Raw genomic sequence first — 10339 nt, 5'->3', positions numbered from 1 at the left:
ACTGGTTCACAGTGTTCACTTTTTCACTCCTCGTGAATTTTCTGTTTTTCTCAGTTCTTCTTTTTCTCTTTTTCAGTCCCACTTTTTGGACACTAGATTCTCATCTCTCTCTGTTAAAGAAAATCAGTTATGTGAGACAGGATGCCATAAAGATTAGTCCACAACACTATTGCAAAGTTTGAATAATATAGGCATACATTGATTTGCAGCACATAATCCTTAAAGTCATAATTACGTAAATATTATTTAAACTAATTGCTTTAATTGAGCAGAATCTGTACTGTTTTAATCTGACAGAACCACATATATGAGGATGAATTTGGCATTAAGACATTAAGCATCTACAATGGCATGTATTACTATATGGCGCATTACTGCACAGTCATTCACTGATTCAGATCTGAGGAGCTCCGTGACTGACAGTATAATATTTACATGTCAATCAACAAGCCAAAGAACATAGCACAATTTGTCTATACGCAAACAGACACAGGGCCGCAGGCAGGCAGAGACAGAGGATTGTGGGATACCTTGCTTTGTTACAGGAATATGGAGGGGAACAGGATTAGGCTGGAATGAGATAAAGAGGGGTTAAATAGGGGATTGCGTAAAGAGTGAGGAGAAGGGTAAAGAAGAATTTTTACACCACTGGAAAAAATGGGGTGCAGAGAGGAGGGGTTAAAAGCGATAAATATAGGAGAATACAATATTAAAAGGGAAATTAATAAATCATCCTGGGAATTTATTTGCTTATTAATATTCAATTAGTTATCAAGTCTTCATTACATACAGAAAGTTGTTATAACTAACATTTTAGGTTTGTGTTTGTATGTTACATTTTAAATATGCTTAGAGTGTTTAGTTTAAATATCAGTATTTAGGAACTGTTGTATATTTACATGAAAATGTATTTATCATTTATTTAATATTTTGTAAATCTAAATTTGTCAGTATGTTTTTGAGTGTGTTAAATGGTTACTCACGCTCCAGGTAGTTGCGAGCAACGAACTTGAGCACCTCGTCGATGAGGATGACGGGGAAAGAAAGCTTCAGTACAACGAGCCACTGTTCTACATTGAGATGGGTTAGCTTGAAGATCATCTGTTAGAAAAAAGGCAGAGATTAGCAAATGAGAAATGACAGATGATAAAAAGCAATTGGATTTAAACCGAATGATGCGAATTAAAGAAAGAAAAATATTGGCACTTTTATGCATTTGCTATTAAATCCAGCAGTGTCTCATGGTCTCCTGGGCACATATGTCTTTGGTCGCCCCCTAATGGCAGACCCTTTAGCCTGTGATATTGATAAACACACAAACTGAACCAAATTTAGCATGCTGGATGGATGCAGTACTTACAGGCAGAGGGTCCACATAGATGATCATGAAGTGCAGAGACATGGAGAGAGACATGGCTCCAACCAACCACAGATTGCTCCATGGAGGCATACGCAGCAGAGACTGATTCTCGGACAAGCTGCAAAAACATGCACAAATGTATGTTACAATCAGCCAAAAAAAGTACATTGAGCTGCTTTGTGATGTTTGGATTTGGAGTAGATCAGTTCTGACCTGTTCAGAGCATTGCACATCTCAATAGTGACCAGCACAGACAGAGCCATTGTCATGGGTGGAGCGGCCTCAAACACCCCGCATTCAATGCCGGCAAAGTCCTCGTTATCAGGAGTGCACTGCATGAAGTGGGACTAGGGACAGAGAATAGGTACAGCATTGTTATTTTATTGTGAAATGTATCACGTTGTTACTGTATTTTACAGTTAGCAATTGCTTCATTCTCAACATTCAGATATGCGAGGCAGCAACTATTGTATCCCTATAGCTAGTGCCGTATTACTAAAGTCCAAAACCATATTTTTAGGAGAATTTGGAATACACTCTGACTTGAAAGAGCTGATCTCGACTAGTCATAGAAAATATGGTCTTGGACTCTGTCTTGATTACTGCAACACTGCCTGTAGCATTAGTTAAGATAATGCTAGACTCACCAGCTGGTAGAAGGAGACCATGGGGCCCTCGTCGCAGTAGATGAACCACCACCCAGCAGCAGCAACAGTTGCAGCACCAACATACCCTGAGAGAAAAAGAGATTGAACAGAATATGTAATGCAATTTGAGGTAATCAGGGAAGACACAATGGCATGCATGAATGGTGAACCTATAATGGATCACGAATAAATCAGAAGAATGGAAAGTTGCATACCTCCAATGGCCAGGTACCTGAAGAACAGCCAGCCAGAGATGAGGGGCTCTTTGGGGGAGCGGGGAGCCTTGCCCATGATGTCCAAATCGGGGGGGTTGAAGCCCAGAGCGGTGGCAGGAAGACCATCAGTCACCAGGTTCACCCACAGAAGCTGAACTGGGATCAGAGCCTCAGGAAGACCAAGAGCAGCTGTCAGGAAGATACTGAAGAAGATGGAGAAAATAAATAAGGTTTAGAATCAACCTATGCCTGATTTCAGAAGGGAAATAGATATGTGCGTTTGAGCGAGAGGCTGTCACCCACCAGACGACCTCACCGACGTTAGAGGAGATGAGGTAGCGGATAAACTGCTTCATGTTGTTGTAAATGGCTCTGCCCTCCTCAACAGCAGCCACAATGCTGGAGAAGTTGTCGTCGGCCAGGACCATCTCAGAGGCTGACTTGGCAACAGCGGTGCCAGAGCCCATGGCAATGCCAATCTCTGCCTTCTTCAGGGCAGGAGCATCATTCACACCATCACCAGTCTAGAGTATGTATAATGGGGGTAATGGAATATTAAAAAGGTAAGACTTAATTTTGTGGTAAAAAAACACAAGCATGTTACATTTAGTGGATTATAAACTACGATGCAGTCCACTTCAACTTAAAGGAGTGACATTTTCTGACCAAGTGACCAAGATCCTGTCTGGTCAAAGATGCTCTTTGGTCTTTTGTCCCATTTAATTTGCTCCATTCAGTTCACTTACCATGGCGGTGATCTCATCAAAGCCTTGAAGGAACTCAACGATCTTGCTCTTGTGAGAGGGCTCGACACGAGCATAACAGCAAGCCTTACGCACAGCTTCTCTCTGCTGGGCCAGTGGCAGGTCATCAAACTCACGGCCAGTGAAAGCACGTCCTGTCACATCTTCATCATCAGTAAAGATGCCAATACGGCGGCAGATAGCCACAGCGGTACCCTTGTTATCTCCTGGAAACGAGAAAAGTTGAGAAAGTATTAGGATATTTTCAGGATTACTCCAATAATATTAACCTTTTCTTTTTTCAAATGTTCTGTGCCCGTGAAGTATCATTGTGAGAGATTAAATGACAATTTCTGCTAACTTGTGAAGTTAACATCACAAGCAAGTTTACTGTTGTGCATTTATTTTTTCAGGAATAGTTTTTAAAAAAAGAGGCAAAGCAGGCAATTAATCGTTGTGTCACAGAGCAACACACAGACTGACAGTCTGTCTAGAATGACATGTTCCAGTGCTGTTTTAAGAAATGTCAGCACTGATTTGATAATTTAACATGGTTTACCTGTGATCATGATCACACGGATTCCAGCAGCCCTGCACAGCTCAATGGATCCAACAACCTCTTTACGAGGAGGATCCAACATACCAACACAACCCACAAAGGTGAGATCAATCTGTGAGGAAAGCAAAAAAATAAGAAGAAAAAGGCATGGTTAAATCATGTTAGATGGAATATTTGGCCATGTTTATCTCTCTTTAACAAAAATACCTCATATTCAGCAAACTTGGTGGAGTCCTCCAGGTTCATTTCCTCCCGTCTCAGAGGGTTGTCACGGGTTGCCAGAGCCAGGCAGCGCAGGGTATCACGGCCAGTACCCCATTCCTTGATTACAGCCATGATCTTATCCTTAACTGGACCAGTCAGGGGCACACGGTTGGTGCCAACACGCACATAGGCACATCTGTCAATCACACCCTCAGGAGCACCCTACAACAATAACGGTTTTGTGTTTAGATTCTTGTTAAGGTATTCATTTTACAAGTTCATTTTAAGGATCGGTCTTACCTTGACAAACATCTTGTTTCCAACAGGGGCCTTGGAGGCCTTTGCAGGGGAGCAATAGGCAGACATGGACTTTCTGTCACGGGAGAACTCAAGAGTAAAGTCCTTCTTCATAAGCTGTTTGATCACCTAGGAAACCAAGAGCAGCAAACTACATAGATATAATATATATAATATATAATTTCCTGAAAATTCAATCTTGGCACATGGCATTTAACAGTTGCACATCTCAATACATTACAAAAATCCAGCCATAAACTCAAGTGTGTAGAAATAAATACTACTATCATAACTATCCTTGTGATATTTCAGTCATGAAAACAGTACTAAAGATTTCAACTAGAACTGAAATATATTCAGACACAGTACAGCTGTCCAAAATGAACTTAAAGGGCACATAAGAGACTGAGATACTTACAGTGCAGCATGTATTGGCTCTATCAACCTTGGACAGACCACGGACGTCAGTGTTGAACACGTTCATCTTTTCAACCAGGCAGCACAGGGCAGTCTCTGTAGCCTCACCCACTTTTTCATAGATTCCTTTAGACTGTAAAACAAAGAGAGTGAGAGTAAAGCTCTGATGTTGCTCCACAACTGGAATAGCTTAGATGAGATGGAGACCGAATAAAGCTTTGTTTACCTCATTGAAGTCCAGAGAAGAGTCATTGCACAAGGCGCAGATGGTTGCCAGCTCAACAAGGCCATCGTACTGGCCACACTTGACAGGAAGTCCCCTCTTAGTACTGCATGGTAAAGAAAGAAAAATGGTGAGTCTGTGTGTGCTTGTGCGTGAGTGTCACTTAATAAATATAAATCACTTACACTTCTCCCTCTGGTGTGTACTTTGATCCAGAAATGTCATACTGGTCAAGAGCCACAGATTCACCCTCCACCTTTTCAACGATGAACATCTAAATACAAAGAGAATGAAGCTTAAAACGGTGTGTAAAGGAGAAGGATTTTCTGGTTGTATCGAGACTGGTACATTAGTGATTGCTTTTGGAGTTAGACTCTCGCAAACCTTTGTAACACACATCTGGTTGGTGGTGAGGGTGCCAGTCTTGTCTGAACAAATGACAGATGTGCAGCCCAGAGTCTCTACAGAGGGAAGAGAGCGGACAATGGCATTCTTCTTAGCCATACGTCGGGTTCCCAGAGCCAAGCAGGTAGTGATGACAGCAGGCAGACCTGCTCGGAAAAGAAAAGAGTCAAATACTCTCTGTTGGATTTGCTCAACTTACAAAGTCTGCATTGAAAAGGGGAGTCATGAATCTTGTCTGCATTTTACCCTTGATTTCACACTGATTTGTTTCATGACTCCTGTATTCTCACCTTCGGGGATGGCGGCAACGGCAAGAGCCACAGCGATCTTGAAGTAGTAGACAGCACCACGGATCCAGGAGCCGCCGTGGACTGGGTCGTTGAAGTGGCCAATGTTGATGAGCCAGACAGCCACACAGATGAGGGAGATGACTTTGGAGAGCTGCTCACCGAACTCATCCAGCTTCTGCTGCAAGGGGGTCTTCTCTTGCTCAGTGGCAGCCATCTGATCACGGATCTTACCGATCTCAGTTGAGACACCGGTGGCAACCACAACTCCGATAGCCTTGCCAGCAGCGATGTTAGTGCCCTGTGACAATGAGAGGGAGAAGATGTTTCAGGGCTAGTGCTGGAGACAGAGGAGAACAGCAACAAAAGGCTGAAGGAAGGAAAACTCACAGAGAAAAGCATGTTCTTCTTGTCCTGGTTGACAGCCCTGAGGTCAGGAACAGACTCTGTGTGTTTAATCACACTTACAGACTCACCTGAGAATAAAGTGATAAAGGAGGTCAGAGAAGGCCAAAAAAGTAGGTGTATTTTTGTGTGTATTGGGAGCCCAGATATTTTAAATCAGAGACTAACCAGTGAGGATAGATTGATCCACACGCAGAGTTGTAGAGCGGATGGCGGTGATTCTGATATCAGCAGGGACTTTGTCACCAACTACACAGGAAGAAGTTAAGAATTGAGAACACGCATATATGAAGAACAATACATGCTCAAAACTAATACTAACGAAGTATAGAAAGGCTCTAGAGTGACACTTAATGTTAGGGGTTATGGTGTCTCATCATTCCTATTCTTGATTTGATTGAGTTTTCTTTCAATATTTCCAATGATTTTATTATAAAAGTTTCTAAAATTATTTATATTCAAAGCTTCTCTAGAATATCAATCTGATTAATGGTTTGGCAATGATTTGTTTTGTTTTTCCTAGTCCAGTCTGGGTTGTCTAATCCTGTTCTTGGAGGTCCACCTTCTTACAGAGTTTAGCTCCAACCCTACTAAAACACACATGAACCAGCTAACCAAGTAGGATTGATTAAATATCCAAGCAGATATGTTGGATCTACATTTTGCAGGGAAATGACCCACCAGAAGCAGGATTGACCCCTAATCTAGTCTAAAGATGTCACTGTCAATAATGTTTACAGATCTTTTGGTGAAAGATTAGAGATCAAAAAGGAGGATCTGATCAGGGGGCAATTGAATGAAAAAGAAAAGCAAGGACAAGTTGACCTTCCTAGTGGTGTAAACAAGAGGCCTGCAGAGAAAAATGAGTGATGAGGAAGGAACAGGTGGAAGAGGGAAAGAGAAGGGGCTAGGGATTGAGAGAGGGCAAGTAGAGGAACAGGTGCTGGGATGTATTTATATACAGGCCTTTTCTTTGCTTGTGCTCTCGCGAGTTCTTTCAGCGTTTTCTGATCCCATTACTCTCTAGGCTATATGCTTCCTCCCGCTGTCACACACACACCCCTTAATTGCCTTAAAAGGATGCTCACACTTTCTCAAGGGCATGAGTCCCATATAGTCTTGTCCCCTCTACACATTACTTGACATCGTTGTGGTTACACAGTGTAACAGTTGGCTTGAAGGTGTTGCTTACTCTGCATTTCCATTTTCAGACGCTTGTGCTATTCTGATGTGTGTAAGCATTATGGGATCGTTCTGTGCTACCGATGCTCTGCTGTCAGATGCTCAGATCCATTGGTATACCTGACACTTCCACAATGTCTCCAGGAACGATCTCTCTGGCTTTGATCATCTGAACGCTCTTTCTGTCAGCACGGTAGACTTTTCCCATTTCTGGCTCATACTCCTTTAGAGCCTCAATTGCGCTCTCTGCATTGCGCTCCTGTAAAAACAAACATCTAGATCAGCTCCTGCTCCCCTTAGGATTTTACACCTTGACAGCCCTCTCCTTCCAAGGGCGTGCATACTTTCTAAATTACTATTGTGCCAGCCCCCTGGACCCTTGATGAAATCTGACCAGCTTCTAGTATTTTTTCCATTGTCGTCATTTGTGTTCCTGAGGCCCCTAGGGTAAATATGGCTCTGCCTTTAACATGTGATGTAATTTACACCACCAGTTTTAGGCTCTTAAGTTTCTCTTGAAATGTATGAATTTTATTGTATTAGATTACAAAATATCAAACCAAATGGCATCTCATTGAAAATGGCTAAAAGTAAAGATCATTTGTAAAGTAAAGTTGATTATTTTATTTCTTGAATATATAGGCTATATATATTTTTTTTTCATTTATCTGTTTCTTTACAAATAAGTTTATCTTGTTTCGACATTTTATAGAATTTTATTTATTTTTATTATTTGTTTGTTTGTTTGTTTGTTTGTTTGTTTGTTTGTTTGTTTTGTTTTGAGGCTGCCTTCAGTGTCCAAATACTTTTTGGGGCCACTGTATTGGGAATGTAAAATCGATGTGCATATTCACCTGCCACACTCCAACCACAGCATTGGCGATAAGGATGAGGAGAATGACCAAAGGCTCAACAAAGGCAGTGACGGTTTCCTCACCTTCCTCAAACAAGGCCAGTACCTGGTGAACAGAGAGAGAGAGTGAGAGAGACATCTAAGATCCATTCGAGAGGTAGAAAAGAAATAGATTTAAGAACTACTATTTGTGCACCTCATTAGAGTCTAATTAAAGAGCCAGTGGGTGTATGTGAAATTGTGAATGAGTGTGTGCATCCTCTGAAAGTTTTGCACCCCCCCTTCCTACCACACACACACACACATACACTCTCTCTCTATCACTTCATCTGAACATTGAGTTATGGTTGAAGTGTACAGCTGATCCTCTTCCAGTAATTCTCACATGTTCGCATACTTTACTCGATGTACGGCACGTTAGCACCTGTTGTATGTCTTTCTCTTCTTCACCTTTACTGTCTTTCTACTGATCTGTCTTTCATTCCTTCCATCTTTGACCTTTGTGGGTGGATACAGTTTCTTGGACTGGCTTAAGTCCACCTTAAAATAACACTCTTCCTCTCTCTGTCTTAATCGCTCACTCTTTCTTTTCTCTTTTTCTCTCCTTTATTTATCTGTCCTTGCTTCTCTTCAAAGCTTCTTTCCTGGCCTTCTAAGGCCATAATGACAGCTGTGATGTCATGGGCCTGAACAAAACAGCAGAACTAATGCTGCCTGCTTCATTTATTCCAAAACAGATTTGGAAGAAAGAATGAAATGCAGTGTTATGTGCAGACACGGTTTCATTATCAGTACGGAATGCACTCAAATTTCAACAGCAAGGGCATATGCGTGCATCTGGGACTAAAAAAAAAGATGCCTCATGGTAGCGGTGTTGTTTTATGCAACTAAGAGTTCCATACTACCCGGCACAGATAAACAGCTAGATTATGGTCTTCCCATTATATACACAGGGCTGAAGGGTTAACGTTTAACTTGATTGACAGGAACGGATGGGAATGTTGGAAATGTGTCCCTGTCCTTCTCATGTACATTATTAATCATTGTCTGCATCCATAAATGAAAGTCTGTGAAGTCATTAAAATGTTACAACTCTGTGACTTTAGACTTTAGACCCAAGTCAGCATAACCCAGGCTATGAAATTACTGAAGCACGGTGGAAAGTGAGGTTTCTGAAGATTTAGACTACATTATGATGTCATGTTGTTATTTACTTACAAAAGAGATGCAGGCAGCCAACAGCAGGATCCTGACCAAGAGATCTTCAAACTGCTCAACCACCAGCTCCCAGATGGTCTTGCCTGAGAGAGAAGGCAGGTAGATAGATGCGTATGATAGACAGACAATATGCGTAAAATACAGACATGCCGTCAATTCTAGTTCTAGGTCTTGTCATATAAAGCTATAAAAACAGTAAACGAAAAACGTACCTTCTTCAGCGGGCAGCTCTGTGATTGGGTAATTTAGTCCAGTCGACAAGAAGAATGGAGGAGGTGGTCAAAACAGAAGCATTAGAATTAGACATTAATATCTTTCCCATCAACAATCACCATGACATAGCATATTAAATTATTGTATAATATGGTTCATTCTGAAATTAGATTGGACGTATAAAACTATTCAATTAGTAGTCTAGCAATATGTCCTTCCGTTTGACCTTCTTCTGAAGTCCCTGTAGGCTTAAAATGGTCCCTGTGTTTCAGCTGTCACTTTTTTCTTTCTTTGTCTTTCTAATCTTGCTTTTGCAACTTAATGTTATCGTGCATCATCGATCAGTGCATCTGTTCAGGGTTATTTTGCCTTTGGTTGAGAGCTCTAATTTCTTCTAAATGCAGCATGTTCTGGTAAGAAAACACTTCTGGAGATGTATGTGTTCTCTCAGTTTTGAATGCATTTGAATAAGTCTTAAGATACAGTGTTACTCATTCATCTTGTCTGATGCCTGTTCTCAACTAACTAATCACAACTAATTCTACACAAAACACATTCTTAATACTAAGTTGGGAATTCTTGCTTTAAAATAGCTTCTACTGTCAATTCATTCCAACTCTGTTTCATTGTAATCAAACATCCATTCATATTTTAATCAATCCACTTGTCCATGCTTTCCTCACCGTTGAATCCAAACTTTTCTTGGCTTTTCTTGACCTGATCTAGAGCGAGGCCTGTGCTCTCGCTCACGCCGAAGTAGGCCAGGCATTCTGCTGTTTCCTTGGTGTGTGCGTTCTCCATCCTGTCTGCTCAAAGGGGAGACTTCACAAAAACAATACAAGATGTAGGTAAGTTGGATTTCCACTCAGAAAAGTTGAGAAATGTCCGGTTATAACACTTTTTACAGGTCTTTGAGAAACAAATGAATCCCTTAATTACAAAAAAGAAAAGAAAAAAGATTTTGAGAAAGTACGCACCAACACTTTTTAAAGTGTAGGATAGGGACAAAACAGATGGCCCCTTGATTCTTTCTCCCCTCTCTCTTTCTCTCTCTGCTCTCCTTCCTCTGGAGTGCAGGGCTGACAGAAAGTGCAAACTTCCACTCATCTCT

At 41.3% G+C, this 10339-nt stretch overlaps 1 protein-coding gene across 2 annotated transcripts; it reads right to left on the bottom strand.

Annotated features, from left to right (window-relative positions):
* Window positions 1-54: 54 nt before the first annotated feature.
* Window positions 55-10339, bottom strand: atp2a1 (ATPase sarcoplasmic/endoplasmic reticulum Ca2+ transporting 1). Of its 2 annotated transcripts, XM_079624003.1 has the most exons (25): window positions 10206-10339; window positions 9912-10050; window positions 9228-9245; window positions 9016-9098; window positions 7799-7903; window positions 7065-7203; window positions 5931-6011; window positions 5748-5833; window positions 5361-5658; window positions 5050-5216; window positions 4851-4939; window positions 4669-4771; window positions 4444-4575; window positions 4029-4154; window positions 3732-3950; window positions 3525-3636; window positions 2969-3192; window positions 2526-2746; window positions 2223-2425; window positions 2008-2093; window positions 1574-1707; window positions 1361-1478; window positions 984-1101; window positions 531-570; window positions 55-110 (listed from the first exon to the last, which is right to left on the bottom strand). In XM_079624003.1, the coding sequence occupies exons 2-24, from the start codon at window positions 10027-10029 to the stop codon at window positions 566-568; spliced, it is 2985 nt and encodes a 994-aa protein (XP_079480129.1). In that variant the 5' UTR covers window positions 10030-10050; window positions 10206-10339; the 3' UTR covers window positions 55-110; window positions 531-565. The 2 variants fall into 2 exon arrangements, with proteins under 2 accessions (XP_079480129.1, XP_079480128.1); XM_079624002.1 differs by lacking the exon at window positions 531-570.

This window comes from Phoxinus phoxinus, assembly GCF_949152265.1.
Source record: "Phoxinus phoxinus genome assembly, chromosome: 1".
Classification (NCBI taxonomy): domain Eukaryota; kingdom Metazoa; phylum Chordata; class Actinopteri; order Cypriniformes; family Leuciscidae; genus Phoxinus; species Phoxinus phoxinus.
The sequence above is the reverse complement of the archived record's forward strand: the minus strand, read 5'-3'. Positions and strand labels throughout refer to the sequence as shown.

Coding starts and splice junctions, on each gene's coding strand:
- atp2a1 (XM_079624002.1), bottom strand. CDS start 10,029: ATGGAGAACGCACACACCAAGGAAACAGCAGAATGCCTGGCCTACTTC. Junction 3,637..3,731: donor CCAAGTTTGCTGAATATGAG/GTATTTTTGTTA, acceptor CTTTCCTCACAG/ATTGATCTCACCTTTGTGGG. Junction 2,426..2,525: donor AACGTCGGTGAGGTCGTCTG/GTGGGTGACAGC, acceptor CATCTTCTTCAG/TATCTTCCTGACAGCTGCTC.